The sequence below is a fragment of the Montipora foliosa genome, chromosome 8, assembly GCF_036669935.1.
Source record: "Montipora foliosa isolate CH-2021 chromosome 8, ASM3666993v2, whole genome shotgun sequence".
NCBI classification, from domain to species: Eukaryota; Metazoa; Cnidaria; class Anthozoa; order Scleractinia; family Acroporidae; genus Montipora; species Montipora foliosa.
Window position 1 is genome coordinate 4679585 of NC_090876.1, and position 20552 is coordinate 4700136.

A 20552-nucleotide genomic window follows, 5' to 3' on the forward strand; every position below is an offset into this window, starting at 1 on the left:
CGGTGAAAAAAAACCCGAGAGTTTCATGATAACGAGAGCGAAAATATCAGCGGTGAGAGCAAACTCCTTTGTCGTTGTGGAACAATTTATAGTGTTTTTCCTGGTTATACGAAATTCCTCGAAAAAGCGCCGCATCGGCGGTGCGGCGCTTATTAACCTTTTTTTGTCCCAGATGCGGTTCTTATTCGAGTAGATACGGTACTCCGGAGAAGGGAAGTTCAATTTTCCTTTTTTAGCACTTACTCGGTTTTCGGAATAAATGAAGAGGCATGTTAATTATTGTGCTCCTTATACCAGACTGAACGTAATGTAAAGGGGTTATTGCATGAGACCGGGACGAACTCAGACCGGCATAAGTTCGTATCGGCCTCCACAAATTTCTTGTTGTGTGTTTCCATGAGACCGGCCTGGCAATGAACGCAGACCGGTCTGACCTCGTCTCTATTGCTCGACCGAGACGAGAAATGTTCGTACCGATCTCGTAAGAAATTTCCAGAAATTTCAAGCTTGTATGCTTTTGGGTCAGCCATATATTTATTAGACAAAACATATCGTTTCATCCCGAAACCAAGCACCAAGCATTTCGGCTCGGTTTCATGTAAACGGCTAGAACACTGGGCTAGAAAAATTTTATACCGGTACAAGTTCATACCAGTCTGAGTTCATCTCCGTCTCATGTAAATACCTCGTAAGATCGAACATTGAGTCCAAGCTCAAATGGTTCTCGGGCACCAGGTGCATGCAATAGTGACCTTCTCCGGATTTCGTCACACGTATTCTCTCAGAAAACCTTATTTCAGTTACAGAGAGAACGAACATAGTGCGACCAAAAAATGCACTATTGGACTCGTTTCAGTTGACAAGCAAAGCCGAAGTAAATCACAACTATCCTGGACCACAGATTATGTTTGTATATCTGCATGAAGTAATTCAGGGTACGAAGTCAATCCGTTTGACCAGTTAACTAATTTATTATTACCGTAATATTCGCTTAAATTACATGCATACATATCAATCTTAAGGTGAAAATTCTTATCATTGTAATTTATTTTTCAAATGTTGTAAATAAAGAGCTGTCTATTTATAAAATAAAGAGGGTGAAGCTTTAATCTTGTCTCATGTTTCATGGGTTCACGGCGCTCTTTAGATTGACACTTGCCACTCTTAAAGAAAGGGAGCCATTTTATCTTTCGGACACTACACGCTCCCTGTTATGGGACAATTTTTGGGTCTCGCTCACGTGATCAGCCGCCCTTTTATACAAAATACATAAAAACTGAAACAAACTGAAAACTAAAACAGAATTTTGTAAAGCTCACTGGACGTCATGTGAATGTCGAGAACAGAACCATCTCACGGCGGCCATGTTGCCGTACTCAACCAATCCTCCGGGAATTGAGTTCTATTATGATGCAAACGTTTTCTTTTGTTTCGGTGGAAAAACAAGGTTACTGATCACGTGAGTGAAAACACTCTGTAGGTACACAAGTACAAAATGCACCCGTAAATGGAAATCCCACCCTCCAGGTCCCGGGAAAGGGTGGGGGAAAACACGGGAATGGAATCACTTTTGAACAAGAATTTGTCCCGCGGGGGTAGTGAAAGACAAATTACGTCGAGAACAAGAGGGACTGGTACTTGTACTTTTCAAGCACAAGGAAGATACGGATCTTTTGAAGAGCTGACTTCTGAAGACATACACCTGCTGGCAAAGCAAATATTGCCCTCTACTTGTGAAGTAGAAATGTGGGTAAAACACCATAGGAATGTGAAAAGACATTGTCAGGAAGGTGCTCATATTAAAAGCTTCCGCTTAGAGAAAAGAAAGACCAGTAGATAAATCGAGTCGCTGATCATCATTTTTGGACCTTGAAAAATCATGGTATGTTTTTGGTGGACTTGACACAAAAGAAAGACTGCCCAATAAAGTGGTTTCACTTTCAGTGCGTGGGGATTGCAACAGGAACAAGTGGAAAGTGGCTCCGTGCCACCTGCAGACATAGGTGTAATATCAAAGCTAGGTAGGGAAATTTGATTCCAATTTCTGCCGAGGAGGTGGGGAAATCAATGCTTTTCACCTTGATGCTCTGTCAATTCCCCACCCTTTCCCGGGACCGGGGGGGGGGGGGAGGGGTGCATAAATAAGTCTTCAAAAAGTGCCCAGCGCAATAGGGAAAGGCCAAATTGTGGGATGTTACTACACATTTTTAACGCAAAACGACATGAAATAGTTTCGCAGTGATATGAATAACGCGAACTCCTATTTTTAAATAAAGTCCTCGCAGCCGTCGTCGTCCTCGTTTCGTAAGCTCCCTAATGACCTTTTACCACTGGAAACTGCATTTAGTGCGTGTGACCTAAATTTCCCGTGATAAATTTCCATAGACACGTTAGAAAGATCAGACAAAGCGCCCATGACATTTAACGTGGTAAGTTGGAAGGGTTTGATGTCCGAATTACAAGAGCCAATCACGATGCTGAAGTTGTGTTTAAATTTCCCGCGCCAATGAATAGGCTAGTTTCGAATTGTGCAGCAACAAAAGAACAGAGTCGAGGTTCAGGGGAATAATTTGCATTTTCCTCTGTTTTGAACAATACAATATGTTAATTATTCCCCTGAACCTCGACACTGTTCTTTTGTTGCTGCACAATTCGAAACTAGCCTATTGCGGGAGATTTCTTCTTACCTCGGTAATCTTCGTAACGCGTGACCGCTGGTTAACACGGTATACTAAAACCCAAGTGTGAGGCACTGCGGGATAATTTACCATGGGAAATGGCATTTCACATGGTGTGTGTAACCCCACCTATTGTCTGAAGATGATATGATACGGATTTGCGAACTGTCTGTTTTCCAGCGGAAAAAACATACAGTATATTCATCTCTGTTTATTGCAAACGGGCAATTTTACAAGGATGAGGAGTATCCGCTCGTGCCATTTAAACTTCCTTGTATTGGTTTTAGTTGTATACAGACGACTGCAAATCAAATCGAATTAGCTAATAAAACAAATTTCTAGTTTCTAAAGCCCCATTTACACGATCAATTTTTCCTTGTCAAGTCCACTTGTCAAGGAAAACTTGCCGACTGTACACACTAGCAAGTTTTCCTTGACAAGTTTTCCTTGACAAGTTTTCCTTGGTAGTGTAAATGAAAAATATGACAAGTTTTCCTTGTCACATTTTCCTTGTTGTCCATCTACACGAGCAAATTTCAGACTTGACAATTTTTCCTTGTCAAGGAAAAGCTAGCACGCCAGATTTTCCTTGACAAGGAAAATTTGTCCACTATTCCCCATCTACACGAGCAATTTTTCCTTGTCAAGGAAAACTTGTCAAGGAAAAATTGCTCGTGTAAATGGGTCTTAAAGAAACTGTGGTGCTGCGTCGGTGGGCGAGTGGAACAGGAAAATTTGGTTTTATCAAACGTGTTGATAAAGATCGAATTACCACCGCGAACGATTTGGAAAGCTGACGTTTCGAGCGTTAGCCCTTCGACATTCGCTCTGAGCGAATGACGAAGGGCTAACGCTCGAAACGTCAGCTTTCCAAATCGTTTGATAAAACCAAATTTTCCGAATTAGCTAATAGCTTGTGCTTGCAGAACTCATTACCTCCGCATGCAACTTAATTAAAGAGAATATGCTAATTTTCGGGACTTTTAAATAATTACTCGGTTTACAACACGGTAATAGTATAGTATTTGGAACGACTAGAACAGACCACATAAAGTACTTGATCAAGGATCGAGGCTCGAAAGGGTTTTCGGCTGAGCGTGCACGCGTGAGCCATATATGCAATACTTTAGCTGTTTGCTTGACATCGTGAATCAAAATGGGTGCCCTGAGATAAGAATGTTTACTATAGATTTCGCACAGTTTTCTCTAATTTTTATATAGATGGAATATAAACCGTACATTTCCCATTCACGAAAACTACGAAAATTTTGCACAAGACGTTTATGGTCAAAAAAATTGATTTTTTTGTAAAACTGACCTGAGAATTTTTTATTTTATTTTCAATAGGTTAGAGATTATTTCTAACATTATCAGGTAACGCTGTATGACAACATTTCACCGTCCCATTTTTTCAAAAAACAGAAATGCCTCAGTTGTTGCCATGGTAACGGTATTTTTGGCGCTGGAATGTGAGCTTGTTTGAGTCCAGTCTTTCTCCTGTGACGCAAAATGGGTGAGCACCGACGAACTCTCCGCCTGTTATGTGCCGTTGTGACGTTAGTGGTAAAAATCGCTCGTGCTCTGACGTCAATACATCTGTGTGGGTGTCTATTGAAAATGTTGAACTTGCCTGTTTTAGATTTATGCAAACAACCGTGGTACCAGAGGGCACTTCGCCACCTGAATCAACAAACAACGCCAAATGAGCAACAGATTGACTCATGAAATATTCAACACGATGGAACACCAATGACGAGTCGAGTATCTATTCACAGCCGCGATTGATAACAATCGAATGTTTACTGAATGTAGTTAAAATGAACTAGGACGCTGAAGGATGAAAATAAGGTCGTCGGTTCTTCTTGGCCACTCCAACAAAGCCACATGCTGTCCACTTTCCATCGGAAGACCCATTCGTTCGAAGAGTTTAATGCCGTGCTTAAAGATCGTTCGAAAGGCAACGTGGCTCAAGCCGAGATAAGCTTTTCAAGCTCCACTAGTTTGAAAAGAAAAATGAAATCAGTCCGTGGGTTGAGATTTCGGCCGATAATTCCTGCCATCATCGGAGTGAGCCTTGGTTTTGCCCTGTCGATGTTCTACATTCCTGTTGTTGAACAACAGTGCTTGTATGACTTAGAGGAATCACAAGTTTTAATTTTGGGTCATCAACAAGCTGGTTTGTACGCCGGCCCAAGGGAAGAGAGAAGTGAAGAGGTCAATTCTCAACCCGTCCTTCACAACACAGTGGCCCCGAAAGTTTCACATTTTAGTTACGGTTTAAGACCATTTTACGTTGCCAGCGAACTCGGCCATAGAGACAAATTACTCGTTGGTATTTTAACATCGGAGGAGAACATTGACTCTTTGGTGTTGGCTATAAACAACACATGGGCACCGCTTTTGCCGAAAATTATTTTCTTTACTCCTTTCTCGAGGGACGTGGAGTTTTATGAGAAGTATAACAAAGTACTCGGTCTTCCAATCGTTCAGTTGGCCGATGTAGAAGATGAGGACATTTCCAAGACAAAATTGTCGTTTAGGATGCTGAAATATATTCACGAACATTACATAAATAATTTCGAATGGTTCATGAGGGTCGAGGATGCCATTTATCTGAAACCAGACAAGTTGTTAGAGTTTCTGAACAGTGCAAACAGCTCAAAGGATATGTACGTTGGGAGACCCGGCTCTTTTGAAGCCAACGGAGCCCAGTTCGGCGAAGATTTATACACCCACGAGAGGTACTGCCAGGGTGGTACGGGGTTGGTTTTGTCCAGAAGCGCACTTGCAAAGCTTGTTCCTTACCTTGACAATTGTCTCGAAGACGCTGTGACAGAACGAGAAGACGTTGAATTGGGAAGATGTTTATACAAAAACGTTGGATTACAGTGCACTTGGAGTTACGAGGTAAGCTCATGATTTGAAAAAATCGATTGAAACTTGAATAAATTGGGTAAGCTTATATGTAGTTTCCTATGATCGTGCGAACGATTGTTGGATAGTTGGTAGCTAATATCCCAGACGTTTAATTGTTTATCTTTAGCTATTTAACTCTGATGATATTTTTGAGGCACTAACTTTGAGTAGCATTTGAGTAAAGGGGTTGTAACTTTTAAAATTCTTTCCTTGATATGTTTGCAGTTTATATATCATGCGGTACATTGATAAAAATTAAATGCATGACCAAAAAAAATATAAGCTTACGACTCCGGTAACCATTTCGGTTGGGTTTACAAAATGACTCTCGAGGGAAAAGTTGCCTCTTGGAAAGTGATTATCACGTTGTAAACAATGGGAGCAAAATTTCAGAGAAGATGGAAAGTACGTGTAGATTATTTTTTTTTCCTGTTTCGTTGTTGTGTATTATGTGATTTTTTTTCTCGGTTTTTTTTCCTGTTGAGAAGTTAATTTGCATTTTAGTGTATGAACTTAACTGCTGCGTTGTTGTGTATTATGTAGTTTTTCAGCTCGGTCTTTAGTTAAAGCAATAAGAGTAGCTCATCAATATGATGTACCCTGCAAAAATTTAACTTAATTTTTGAAAATAAACTTGAACTTGAAAGTCTTAACGGAAACAATGCTCTATTTCCGCTTGATTTTTTTTCTGGTTTTTTTTTCCCTGTTGAGAAGTAAATTTGCATTTTAGTGTATGTACTTAGCTGCTGGTGTAAGTAAGCTTATTTCACACACCAAGTAAACAATACTACTTTATCTTTCAAGAAAGAATAATTTGCTTTCAAAAGATCACCAGGTGCCTCTAAGAAAAAAAAAGGGTTTGATTGAGTTATTTCCAAGGCTGGTTAAAGCGGGAAAATGGGTGCATGGAAAATTGGCAAACAGAGTTATTTAACTCATTACTGATTATGCAAACATAGAGCTCAGCTTGTGAGTTTCCCTTAGGGACTATTTAGAACTTCCTATTGGAAAAAAAACCTACACAATTGTTGATCATTTGTCAGAATCTCTCAACTCTTCAAAACCCTTTTTATAACTTCTTGAAGGTAAAGCCTCTTTGTGGAGGGGACATTTTGACTGGTTGACCCATTGACTCCTCAGGCATCTTAGGACGCCCTCCGTTGACGAGGAAAATCAAGAGTAAAATCTGTTAAAGCGCATATGAAACAGAAATTTTCATCAGCTTGTTCAAAAGGGCTTTCAAAATGATGAAGACAGGCATTTATTTTATTGTGATAGCACTCTTGGTTGCGGAGTTATTCAGAAAAGATTTTGATTTATGCAAATTAGAGGACTTGTGATGTCACATAGTGGACACAAAATTCGATTGCCTCCTTTAATTTAACCTGTTAGCCCCTCAGGCTTGCCATAGGATGCCCCCGGTTGATGAGTAAAATCTTTTGAGTCTCACTCCCAGGGGTCAATGGGATAATGGAGGGGACATCCAACCCTCAGGCAGCCTAGGAGATGCAGGGATAGCACAGCGGCGAGAGCACTCGCCTCCCACCAATGTGGCCTGGGTTCAATTCTGAGACTCTGCGTCATATGTGGGTTGAGTTTGATGGTTCTCCACTCTGCACTGAGAGGTTTTCTCTGGGTAGTCTGGTTTCCCCTCCCCTTAAAACCAACATTTGACTTGATTTGCATTAACTGTTAATTTCAGTCTTCAATGTCCGCAATTAGTGCTCCAGTGCTAGAACGACTAGACAATTAACCCATTCACACCTCAAAGGCCCTAGGACGTCCCCATTAATGAGTAAGATCATCTGGCGTTAGATAGAGTAAAATCTGTCAAGTGTTATTCCCAGGAGTCAATGGGTTAAAGCTGTCAAGGATCCTTTATCAAGAAAGATTAGGTGAAAGCAGGATACGGCAGAATGCTAGTAATTTAACTGGCTTAGATTTATCACAAATTGAAATTTGACCAAACCAATGTAGAGGATTTTTAAGTCTACACTGTATGAAATGATCCAATGGGTTATTCAGTGAGCTGGTGTAGATTTTCCTTACCAGTATAATATTACTGAGTAAGAAACTTAAGGATCCTTAAACAAATGTATTCAGTCCAGTTGATGCCATGAATTCTATTGCATCCCTTTCTAGCAAATTATACAATACAATACATACTTAATTGGCCGCTCACCATAGGGGTTTTTCAGGGCCATTGAAACACAATCAACGAAACGACGGAGCAGAACAACAACTACTGTCCCAGTCAACTCTCTCTTAACGGACACCTGTTGCTGGTCCCGGCCGTTTCTTAGTCATTAATTTTACTATAACCAAACTCTCTATAAGACGGACACCTCCATAAGACGGACATCGGACATCTGGGGAGTTGAATCAGGGACTACCAGGAACAAATGTGGCCAGAATGTGTCTTGAACCTGGGATCCCCGGATTGCCCTAACCACTGGGCCACACTTTATTTAATTAATTTATTGTTTATTATGTTGGAGACAATCATTAAAAATACTGATTTGCATCTTATATGGTATTATTTTTTCCCCAGGCATCAGAACTATTTTATCATTTCTCAAAAGATGATGAAGCTAGTATAATTAGTTTGATCAAGGAGAGAAAGTTGCTGCATGCCATTACACTGCATCCCATTAATGATCCAGTCACCATGTACAAGATTCACCGCTATCTTACTGAGCTTGAGTTGAACAAAACATTTGTGGAAACAAGAACTCTTCAGAATGCCATTAAGGATATGTTACCATATTTACCAGATGGTAAGGGTTATAATAATATTACGTTATTTTATCGGCTATAAGCTGAGCGCTTTTTACAGAAGTTTCATCTGAGTTGTATTAAAATCCAAGGGAAAGAGGGGTACAGTACACGGCACATAGCCCAGAGCTTAACCACAACTGAAAAAATTGTCCTCTTTAAAAGAAAGATAAGTGTGTAAGTGTTAATTTTGCATACAAGCCAAGTGAAACACAAAGAAACAAAGGATGATGTGGTTTTGTAATGTGGGAGATCATCTTATGGCTCATTTTCATTACTGTCAGTATCAAATTCTTCTTCTTCTTCTGCTCCTTTGGCCACTGTGCACCCACATTGTAAAAAACTATTTTTATCCTCAGTTTTTCCTAATTTTGTCTTATATACCTGTATAATCTCTATAATTAGTTAAAATATCAATGTGTGCAATAAAGATTCCTTCCTTCCTTCCTTCCTCTTCTTCTTCTTCTTCTTCTGCATTGAACCTGGTATTCAAGTGGATTTTTGGCAAACATTGGGTGGATTTTGTGCAGCATTTATTGCATAATACCGTTGTCTGTGCAGTTTCGTCATTAATTTTGAGAAAGATGTATCTGTAGCTTGTTCTTGAAACTTTTTATCACTTTCTATGGTGTACAGTTGTGTATACTAAAGTCGATTGGGTAGGTTTGCTTCATATGTTACCAATAACTGTGTTGAACAAAATCTTCAGCTCTCTATTCAGAAATTTGGCTACTGTTTGTGATCATGCAGTGCTTCTTTGGTTGAATGCCATTTTTAACATTTTTGTCTGAAATCTTTATTTTGAAGTTTTCAGGTTGTATTTTCTTGTCACTGTTTAGGGCTTCCAGAAAAAAGACCATCGTGGCCAATTGGTTTTCGTCAACCATTCAAACCAACATCTCGGTTTGAGGTGCTACAGTGGGAATATTTCACTGATACGTCCAGTTATGGATTCACAGAAGTCAACCCAAAGGTATATTTTGGGTCCATTCAAACCGTTACATAGCTTTGGCGTTATAATTTCCCCAAAGTTCAGATTCTGCACTGCATCCTGGTGCTTCTGGGGGTCCCTCACATTTTTTTAATCGTCATGTACTTTATCATCCCAGTGTGACAAGAGTGTCATGGATGGCATTGAGGACCATCCATGCTTGGTTATGGGGTTGCCACTGGGTGTTTAACCCTTTAACTCCTGTAAAGGCCAATGAGACTTAGACTGTCTAATGCCAGACGATTTTACTCGTCAATGGGGAACCCCACAGGAGTGAAAGGGTAAAAGCCTGGACACTATCTAGTGCCGTAAAAACCTTCTGAAAAGAAAATCCTGTCGAACCCCCCCCCCCCTGTCTTTTTTACAACCCCTGTCATGTCGATCGAGGGCTGAGCAGAAATACCCCTAATTAGACGCACCCAGATTTCAATAGGCATCATGAAGTGTGCTCTTTTCCCCAAGTTCATAATGACTCGTGTCAAGGCTGCTGCCTAAGAAAATTTTAAAGGGGCCCTCAGAGCTAAACGCTGAGAACTTAGGAGCCCAACATATGAAGTGAAAGGTGCTGCTGTGAAAAATTAAGGCCCCCAGAGCTATTCTTTGGGAGCCCCAGGCTACCGGGCTCCTTTTAGGCAACAGCCTTGACTCGTGTCTCGGAATACAGACAGTTAATGTCACAAAGTGTCCCCCAAATTCTGCTTCTCAAGTAAGCATAAACAGCTACATTTTTCCTAAGATTAAAATATAACCCTTAGCTAACCTTTGAATGAACTGAATGAATGAACTTTATTTAAGCATCTAGTCTGTTAGCGCTGGGGCAGTAATTGGGGACATTAATTGAAATCAAGTTTTGGATTTCATGGTTCACTATTACTCACGTTCCAAACTGAGCAATTGGATCTCAGAGGGTTGGATCTAGGGAAAAGTGACGTCATTTACTCACTTGCTTACAATTTCAGCGTGAAAACTAAGCTTATTATATATGTAAAACACGGAGTTTAAAAGTCTGAAAGCCAAATCTCCCATGCTGCATATTAATTCAGCCGCGTACACACGCATTGCATTCTTAAACTATTGAGTCTTTGACGTCATTTTCTTCTCGATCCAGAACTCTCAAGATTTTAAAGTTAGTAATGGCGGACCATTAAATAGGAAAATTCCAGTTAAAATGAACAGGTGTCTTTTTGAAATCAAAGCTGAAAACTTCGATCAGTTACTGTTTAGTTAACATAGTTTTAAAATCCAAAGAAAAATAAAAATAGTTTTTCTGGTCATAGTAGCACTTTAACCCTTGAAATTCAGAGGGCCCCTCCCCCCTTCCCCCCTTCCCCCCTTCCTCTCCCCCCCTTCCCCCCTTCCCCCAACTGATGAATAAAATCGTCTGACAGAGTTAAATCCATTAAAGGGTCACTTCATTTTGGGCATAAATGTTGGTTCCTGCAGGGAAATCTTTGCAAAATTTTAATGAGGGCTGTCTAAAGAAATCTAAAATTGTGATGGCATATTATCCATTACATTTTTAGGTCCCTTTGCAAGGCGACTACAAAAAGGATGTTGAGGACGTCAAGGAAACAGCTATAAAAATGCTGTCACGCGAATACAGTAGCACAGAGAGATCTTTTCGAATGGTTAACGGCTACAGGCGAGTTGACCCCAGAAGAGGAGCAGAGTACATCTTGGATATTGGAATTAAAATGGGTTCCAGTAAGGAGCAAACAGAGATTCTTAGGTATTAATACTTGTTCGGTTGGTGTAATCCAAGGAAGTTGCCCATTCGTTTTCATAAGAAAATTTGAATAAGGCATTGATCTTTTTTCTACAGTGTCCTGATGGTCTGATAACTGTGTGTGTATATACACTCTTTTTTTGATAAGAACATTTTTTGTAAGAACGTTCAGGCTGAGATGAACTTAAATTTTAAGAACATACTAAGAGGCATCTGAGAGTCAGTTAAGACCGTGTTAACCCTAACCCTAAATTTTCATCACTCAAGTCAGTGCTTAGACCTAATCATTGAAATGAGTGCTTTGACTTAATCATTAAAATGAGATTTTAGACAATAATAGGTGGGACGGAATGACCGGTTACCGTTTTATTGACGCTAGTTTTTGCTACAAAATGAATCTTTCGGTTTTCTTCAGACGTGTCCATCTGCTGCGACCATACACGAAAGTAGAAAGCATCCAGATGCCCACGGCAATCGAGCAACGAGGAATCCATCTTGTGTTGCCAGTGAAGAAGAACGAAATCAAACTTATGGCGGAATTTCTTCAGATGTACCAGAAAGTTTGCCTACAGACAGGGGAAAACGTTGTGTTGCTGACAGTGTTTATCAATGTAAAGGACCACGAAACTGCTGACGAGGGAAATGCTGATAAATTTTCTGATGGCAAAGCTCTTATTACACGGTAAGCTGGGGTTAATTGGCTTAATTTAACTCTTTCATTCCCACGATCGGAACGTTAATTCTCCCAACTAGTGCCATAGAGTTATTTGTTGGGTAGTCGTGAGAATTTATTATATCGAGATCGCAACTCTTAAGCTGATAATCATCTTCATCCTCAATACCTGTCTGATTGACATGTCATTCGTGAATGGTTTGAAACCAGGAGTCGTATCATAATTAAGTGAAGTACGATCGTCCGGCTGAGTTTCGTCCTGAGAAAGGCTGTTTAAGATGACATTGACAGACTTTTCGACAACCTGAGCGGAAGTCATCTTCAGAGTCTTCAGTGATTTGTGTAACGTCAGTAGGTACTATAAAAACATCACCAACGGACAAACAACACACTGATTTACTCTCTGAAACTACTGCCTGACGTATTCTACGATACACGTACAGATCTTGGACCTATTGACGGATCGAAATGCACAATCACTGTTTTATAGTCTTCCCAGCTAATTACATCTAGGCTCAACTGACAGTCGACCAATAATATTACGAATAAGTTGACCAATGACATCTACGACCAGAATTGTTATAGTATCCACTGACGTTGCACAAATCACTTGACTCTGAAGATGACTTCCGCTCAGGTTGTCGAAACGTCAGTCAATGTCATCTCAAACAGTCCCTCTCTGGACTACACTCACCCGAACGATCGTACTTTACTTAATAGCACTCTTTTCAATTGACGTCACGACCTAACGCCCAAAGCATTGTGGGATTAATATGTGGACAAAGACATTTTTGCGATGTTTGTCCGCATTTCAATCCCATAATGGTTTGCAATCTATTTTTATCAACTGTAGAAAATGCTATAATGACATTTCATTGAAATTGTGAAGAGACTTTACGTACCGTTCATTCCAGGGAGTGAAAGGGTTATTTAGTCTCGAAAAAGGCAAAACTGATTTTAAAAAAAACCATGAAATTTATTTTAGAGGTTTGGAATTTAACATAATTGCAGGGAAACTCATCCTAATTGTGTTAAGGGATAGGATGTGACGTAGACACTACCGTGCCTTGCTTCTTAAAGTCTGCTTTTTTTTTTCGCTTTGCGAATTCCAGGTACAAACAGAAGTACACGTGGGCTCAGTTACCATGGATACAGATTGGCGTCAAACAGAGTTCGCTGACACTATTGATGGATATCGTGACAATGAAGCTGCCACCAAACGCTTTGATCTTTCTCACTGCGCTTGGTGTGGAATTTAATGTCAATTTTCTCAATCGATGTCGCGTGAACGCTCTCAGTGGCGAACAGGCAAGTAAAGCCCGAATTTTCCTTTTTCTGAGATTCAGCAGTTGCTGAAACTACTTCTGAGATGCGTTGTATTTGGTTGCCGTAATGAAATTAGACAAAAGAACGAAAACACCTTTCGTTCTTGTTTTGACGTCATAGTTCTGCTATGCCCAGTCTCCTTACTAGCGCAATTTTGTAAACCTCCGGGAGTGAAAATTCCGATTTTCAAAAGGCTAAAAGGACACGGAAGGAAAATCGGTATCGAATTTTTCTCATTGTTTTTATCTCAGAAAACCATGATGTTTCGATTGAGTAAATAAAGAAAAATCTGTCGTGTACACTTTAACCTTTTGATGATAGACAACAGTCTGCTGTTAGCTGAAAGCGGGAATCTTAATTTCTGTTTCACTCATGGACACGACTCGTTTTTCCTCGCCTTTACTAGAAATAAAAAAAAAAACCGCTGACAAATACGTCATGCGGATGCGCATGCGCTTGCAGGTGTAATTGGCTATGCTGTAGTGGTCTCCCCGCCTAAGAATTTTTTTTTTTTCTATTTTTACCTATATATTTATATTGTATTCCAGTTAGGCGAAGCTAAATAAATAAATAAATAAATAAATAAAAGAAAACGAAACTTGGAAGCGGTCCCCTATTCTTACCGGACTAAAAATTCATGCTGAAGAGCCGCAAAGCAATTTTCTGGGACAAAAATACTCGTTGGAGGACCGATCTAAAAATTACACTCATGCGTATGCGCGTAGCTATCTCAACCGTATTTCTGAGGCAGAAATGGGACTCGTAAACACGAGACGTTTTTGAAGCACGAGCGGCAATCGGAAGTAAACTGTTAAATTCTTTTTTAAACTTGCCTTGATGTAAAATGTAAAATGAAAATGCTTTGTTTATGGTGGAAGTGCACTTAGCTATCAAGCTAGAAGTGCACTTAGCTATCAAGCTAGTTGATATTAACTTCCGGTTACTGGCCGTGGCTCTGTCTCACGCGTAAGCTCCAGTGACGAGTAGAATAAACTTCATGCTTCAACGGGATCAGTCCCTTTCGTAATGAATGCGTTGTTTTATTTCTGTTCTGTACATTAGGTCTTCTTTCCCGTTCCATACGCCTACTACGATCTCAACATCGTTTACAGTCAAACCAAGGTCCCGGATGTTATCCCTATTCATAGAGACACAGGACACTGGGCTCAAGGTCCAAGGAACATGGCTTGCTTTGATAACAAGGACTATAAAAACATCCGAGTCAACAGCGACGACTTTCTGAAGGAAAACAATCCACAAGAACGGGAACTGATGAAGGTACATGGACATAATTGTTTCTCACTTGAGTGTGAACACAATTTCTTTTGATAATTTTTACGGTAGTTAGTGTTATGTACAAGGCACAAGTACTTTTTAATTGTTTGAAATGTAATCCATAACATGGCAATTATTATACGCACCGATATTAATTTTCACGAGTTGCGTTAGCGTGGTATTTTTCCAAGCCCCCATGACGCGATTGTTTTTGTCAAGAAGATGAACAAGAGATTTGCTTTTTTATGGTAAAAAAAATCACTTCGTAAAACCGTTCTGCAGCAACACTGATGAAAGGGGAACGCATCATTATTCGGTAGACACCATGCACTTAACGTTTACTTTTTCTCGTCAAAAACCATTATTTTATTTGATTGGTGGAGCACTTGGTCTCAGCCGAATAAGTTTAAAGGGCCTGTGTCAAAGCAGTGCAGTTCGCCCCAAATCGCTATGCAACTTAGCTCTTCTCCACGTGACAGGAAGACTTAGCTTTTTCTGACTAACGCCAGATGATTTTACTTGTCAGTTTGGACCGCTTTAGGTGTGAATGGGTGAACTTTATCTCGGAAGTAAATTTTAAACAAGACAAATCAAAGCTTTGTAACGGAAAAATACGGTCTGTCAAGCAGAATTTAAGTTAAAAACAACAGAGACCAACTTTGAAAAACTGGTGGGCTGAGATAAAGTCCGCATACGAGCCAAGTGGCCCATCAGGCTGGAGCTTATCCCGGTTTCCATGGCATGAAGCGACTATGAGTATTTCTACTCCCCCCTGGATGGGATGCCAGTCCATAGCAGGGCTACCCCCCAGCATTAAATTCGCCGGTACCCATTTATACACCTGGGTGGAGAGAGGCACCGTGGGAGTAAAGTGTCTTGCCCAAGAACACAACACAATGTCCCCAGCCAGGACCCGAACCGAACCCGAACCCGAACCCGGGACCACTCGATCCGGAGTCGAGCACACTAACCATGAGGCCACCGCTCCTCCCACTGTTGGGCTGCGCAGTTTTCAAAAAAATCAAAATCCGTTTTAATCTTCTTCAACTTTGCCCATCCCTGCCTCCTTTTGCGTTTGCTGTGTTATTCAAACCTTCCCTCAATGTTTTAACTGGTAGGTATTTTTACTTTCCCTTGATTGGGTTGTCAGTTCCCAGTCGCTGAATTTGATAAATATTGTGTAAAAAATCAAGTCGTCTTTTTATTTGGATTTAAAAACTATGTTAACTAGACACTAAGTGGCCCAAGTTTTAAGCTTTCGTTTAAAAAAGACACCTCCATATTTAAACTGGAATTTTCCCATTTGATGGTCCGTCATTAATAAATTTAAATCTTGAGAGCTGGATCGAGGAGAAAATGATGTCAAAGACTCGCAAGTTTAGCATGCAATGCCTATATATGCTACCGAATTTACATCAGAAATTGTGTTTTGTACATGTAATAAGCTGCATTTTAATCAGGGAAGGGTTACGTTTTTGCAATCGTTGGCCGTGTAGTAGGCTTAGCTACATAATCCCCGAATTCTAATTCTAAAATTCCCGAGCGTTTCTAAAATTCTTTTTAATGTCTAAAATTCCCAAAAAAATTACGGAATTTTGTAGCTAAGCCTACCGTGTAGCACTTGTATATCAACAGACTTAATTATTAGAGTGTAATGCGAGGTGCTAGTTTTCTACCCATATAGACCGTGTGGGCGTTAGCCCTACTTATGGATTCAATTCCTACCCTGGTCAGAGTTTTTCTGTCCTTTTTTGGGACATTTCCATTAATAGGGCTAACGCTCACATGGTCTATGTGGGTAGAAAACTAGCACTTCGCATTACACTTTAATAGTTAAGTCTGCATTTTAATCAAGTGAGTAAATGACATCACTTTTCCTTGGGGTCCAATCAGGTCAGTTTTGAACGTGAGTAATGGCGGACCATGAACTCCAAAACTTAAGTAACAGCCTTTGGATACAAACAAATTAAACACACTTTCAAAATATGAAGGGGAAAAAGGAAGTGGTTTTTTTTTTTCAAATCATAGGAGCTCTTTTAAGGTGAAGAGAATTTTCGTTTTTGTGACTGACATTTTTCCTCTTCTCTTGGCAGGTATTCGCTTCGAGTACTTTGCACGTTTTCCAAGCAGTCGACATTGATTTGCGAAAGCGCTATCAACTGGTGACGTGTGACCCACATTTAAGTGAGGCTGACTACAACAAGTGCCTCACTTTCAAGGCAGAGGGGATGGCTTCTCGTTCCCAGCTCGCCCTCCTTATGTTCGAGATGGAGCGGAAGAAACAAGAGAACGGAGCAACAGAAGTACATCAGATACGTTAACGCAGATGCCTTTTTATCCACTGTCTTTCAGTACGATTTAACGATATTCCAGGAGTTGGTACAGTTAAACCCACAATGATTTGAAATCTCGATTATGGACGTTTTGCATTAGAGAGCGATTGCGACGAGCATATAGATTGCTTATTGAAGGTCAACTTTTTAATACCCTGCTCAAGAGAGAAGGAAAGGATACTTTGACACGGATCTCCTCGATGTTCTGTCACGCATGCGCGACGAGACGTCAGCGCAACGTCACCTCCACTTTTCCGTCATTGGGCAGGCGTTAAAATTCAAACTGGTTATAGCGGGTTTGAAACCGGTTAAGTCCAAAGTTCTGAACGAGAGAAAAAAAAAAAAAAAGAACGGTTATTTTTTAACTCCGCATACTCGAAGCAAAAACTTCCCAGTCTAGATCTTGCGTTAACGTAGCCATTAAAAGGAATATACTTCTTAACAATACTTGAGGGCTCCCTGACGAACCCGATAAGAAAAAGAAAGATTCATTTTCATACATAGTATTTAACTTCTTTATAATTCTTCCGATTCACTGGTTGTACGATTTTCAAGCGTCATGCATTGGACTATAAAAAACAAATTTCTTTCTTGGTTGCATTCTAACTGATTCGTTGATTTTACGAATCGCAAAGTTATTTATTTGAACGTTCCCCAATACAGTGGCCATTTATTTATCCAAGAACCCTCTCTAAGTGTGTGGGAGAGTTTTTAAAAGACACCGTTTTATTTGCAGAGAATCATTGCAGACACAGTGAGAAAATGAACGAAATTGCCCGAGCTGGTTTTGTACAAAAGTTTCAATAAAGTTTTTATCGTCATCGTTGTTGTGTCGTGGTATTTTAGCTATTTTAAATCGCTCTAAAATGAGACTGACAACACCTAAGGATTTTAAAATAACTGAGTAGAAGGCGCTTCCTTTGTAATCACATGTGCAAATGGTCACAATTCTAAATCTTGTCGTAAAAGAACAATTAACCATAGGTCTCGTCTCCTAACCCTTGCTTTCACACTGAGGATCTTAAGATCTCGAACACAGTTCGTGAAGTTATATTTCAAACACGAATTCAAGTGTTTCATTGCGATTTCAAACAACGAGAAAACTATTGAAACACGAGGGCCTCCGGGCCCGAGTGTTTTATTGTTTTCGAGTTGTTTGTCATCGCAATGAAACACGCAGAATGAGTGTTTGGAATAACTTCTCAAACGAATGAAATGGAATCAATTGTTTTTCCTGGTATTTGCGCACTCTGGAATGCACTGCTTACCATGATTAATGAATATGCAGATTAGGAGTGTTTCAAATTTGTTGAAACACTGCCAGCAGTGTTCCAACAAATTTCAAACACTGCTTGCAGTGCCATAAGGGTTTCACTGGGTATCCAAACCATTGCACGTGACCAAATGCAATAATCCTATTGGCTTACAGTCTTATGAATAATTAATGAGTTTGAGAAGAGAAGGGCATGGAGTTTCCCATGGTTGTGGACTATATTTTGCATGCCAGTGTGTTGTTAACATGGTTGCGTCGGTTTTTAAAAGCTTCAGAGCGAATAAAACAAAGACTGCCAGAAGTCTGATCATTTGCGGAGTGCTGCATCCTTCAGAAGACTCAACTGAATCTACACAGTGCAACCGCGTTACAAAAACCAAACTTTTTATTATTCCAGCGAGACTACAAGAGTAAAAATTTCATACAAAAAGGTTTACTTTAAAACGGCAGGGATCGTTCTCAAGTACGAACGACTTCTAATTGCTTTAAATAGATGCTGTGAGATTACTTGTCAATCCTTTGTCTATATACAGAGTTGCTTGACTGATCACGTGACAAGTTCAAACACGGTACAAAAATTCGAACAGCGACTTGGATTACAGAAAAAACTATTCTCGTGAAATAAAATAGTACGATCGATTATGAATTGTCAGCGGACGCTTCTAGTTGAAACGCTTGCTTGGTAGGTTAATCTAGTGTCATCTGTTGGAAAAAAGAAAGGAAAATAGCGTCAAATAAATGCTGAACAAGTGACGGCTAACAAGGCAAGACAATCATTCAGTCGCTTAAATCGTAGAGAGGGAACCTGGGGACTAGGTTGAAAAGAATCAACGAATGGTTATCGTACCGTCTGTTCTATCTATTAGTCGATAGTTAAGGCCAGTTCTTCCCATCGCCGCTCGAAGAACTGGGAAAGTCGTTTGCCAGCTTGGCCGACCTAGAAAAAGAAAAAAAAAATGAAAGGGAAACTGTTATAGGCAGAACTATTTGGTTCAAGACCCGTTCTGACCACTCGCTGAATTTGATCCTGGTAGTCCCTGGTTCAACTTGCCAGCTGCACTTGTAAATAACCAACTGGTTTGCCTCCGGCCAGTTGGGATTCTTAACAGTTGTTGTTCTGTTCCGTTGTTTCATTGGCCCTGAAAAGCCCCTATGGGGAGCGGTCAATTAAGTATGTATCGTATTGTATCGTATCGTAGCGTGTTTGAGGCAAAAGCAAATTAGTAAGTCTGATTACCACAACCGAAGTAATGCACATTGCAGGGACACCGATTGACCTTTTGTGTTTATGTTAATTAGAACTACTGCCCTCATTTTGAAACGAATATTCTTTTGAAATTTGCTCGTCGCAGCGAAGCTAGAAAGGTTTATTTGGATTAAAACAGAAGAATATTTAATTTCGCCGCCATTATGAAAGAGGTCTATATATCCGTAAGATGAAAGCCATCATTCGCTTCGCGCGATCGGTGTGAGATTTTAAAGTGGTACTACGACCAAAAAAATAGTTTTGTTTTTCCTTTGGATTTCAAAACTATGTTAACTAAACACTAACTCACCTAAGTTTTAAGATCTGATTTTAAAAATACACCTGTTTATTTTAGCTGGAATTTTCTTATTTATTGGTCCGCCATTACTAACTTTAAAATCTTGAGAGAGCTGGGTCGAGGAGAAAATGACGTCAAACACTCACTAGTTTAAGAATGCAATGCGTGTGTACGCGGCCTAATTAATATGCAGCACGGAAGTTTCGGGCTTTCAGACTTTTCAACCCGTGTTTTGCATATATAATAAATTGCGTTTACACGCTGAAATTTTAAGCCAGTGAGTAAATGACGTCATTTTCTTTAGATCCAACCCTCTGAGGGCAGTTTTGAACGTGAGTAATGGCGGACCATGAAATCCAAAACTTACACTCAAAATAAACAGCCTTTGGATAAAACTCAAAGCTCAAAATTTTGCCAGTTAGGTGTTAAGCGAACACGCTTTCAAAATCTGAAGAAAAAAAGGAAATGATTTTTTGATCATAGTACCACTTTAAACTTTCCATCAATATAAATGACGTCAAATGGAAGGTGCTATATATGCAAGTGAGGATGGCGTGCAATAACAAAAATACTCTTAGTAGCTTTGTTCTCTAACTATAGAATGATTTCGATATATCAAACTTCATTTTGAAACAATAAATGTAGCCTTTAGGGGCGGGGTAGTGGATTTTATGATATCGGAATCGGGCGATTTATCTTCTCGCAACAACGAAATTTCTGTTGTGACCATATAGTACTTATGTCCAGAGACATGACGTACCTCCGAGTCATCTTCGTTAAATTCCTCACAGTTCAAGAATACCGTTCGGGCATCGTCGACAAATTCGCAAGGTCCTGTGTACCTGCGAAAAAACAGGAACCCTTAGTACGACGAGGACAACATAAATGACTACTTTTTGCGACATCCCGGCAAAACAACCAGAGAACCCGCTTCACTTACTGGCAGTCGCGGAGTTTGATCTTCATGGTGTGGAAGTCCATCGGTCTTCTGATTATTCTGTAATACTCCGGAAACTAGAGAAGAAAGCCAAAAGAAGGTTCA

The 20552-nt window shown here is 40.0% G+C and overlaps 3 protein-coding genes across 7 annotated transcripts in view; 2 read left to right on the forward strand and 1 right to left on the reverse strand.

The window, feature by feature from the left end:
• LOC138013128 (uncharacterized) overlaps positions 1-1102 on the forward strand; it is a 21091-nt gene extending 19989 nt beyond the window's left edge. For all 3 annotated transcript variants that reach the window (XM_068860111.1, XM_068860113.1, XM_068860112.1), the window contains one exon: positions 1-1102. This exon is cut by the window's left edge and continues 1759 nt beyond it. The gene's annotated coding sequence lies outside the window, so the exon portion shown is untranslated.
• Positions 1103-4277: 3175 nt separating this feature from the next.
• LOC137968048 (chondroitin sulfate synthase 2-like) lies at positions 4278-17516 on the forward strand. The gene is made up of 8 exons (XM_068814670.1): positions 4278-5585; positions 8146-8371; positions 9209-9342; positions 10884-11089; positions 11502-11768; positions 12872-13067; positions 14148-14363; positions 16454-17516. Exons 1-8 carry the CDS (start codon positions 4563-4565, stop codon positions 16679-16681), a joined length of 2496 nt encoding a protein of 831 aa, XP_068670771.1. The 5' UTR covers positions 4278-4562; the 3' UTR covers positions 16682-17516.
• Positions 17517-18329: 813 nt separating this feature from the next.
• The window catches only part of LOC137968047 (bromodomain adjacent to zinc finger domain protein 2B-like), a 33361-nt gene continuing 31138 nt past the window's right edge, over positions 18330-20552 (reverse strand). For all 3 annotated transcript variants that reach the window (XM_068814668.1, XM_068814669.1, XM_068814667.1), the window contains 4 exons: positions 20451-20524; positions 20271-20352; positions 18814-18903; positions 18330-18668 (listed from right to left, as the gene is read on the reverse strand). In XM_068814668.1, coding sequence (XP_068670769.1) covers positions 18829-18903; positions 20271-20352; positions 20451-20524 — 231 coding nt within the window. In that variant the 3' untranslated portion in view covers positions 18330-18668; positions 18814-18828. The remainder of the gene's footprint in view (positions 18669-18813; positions 18904-20270; positions 20353-20450; positions 20525-20552) is intronic.

Excerpts from the sequence above, each read along its gene's own strand:
- LOC137968048 (XM_068814670.1), top strand. The coding sequence starts at position 4,563 with ATGCTGTCCACTTTCCATCGGAAGACCCATTCGTTCGAAGAGTTTAAT. Across the intron at positions 8,372-9,208 it reads GTTACCATATTTACCAGATG|GGCTTCCAGAAAAAAGACCA; the intron begins GTAAGGGTTATA and ends GTCACTGTTTAG. Across the intron at positions 11,769-12,871 it reads GGCAAAGCTCTTATTACACG|GTACAAACAGAAGTACACGT; the intron begins GTAAGCTGGGGT and ends TGCGAATTCCAG.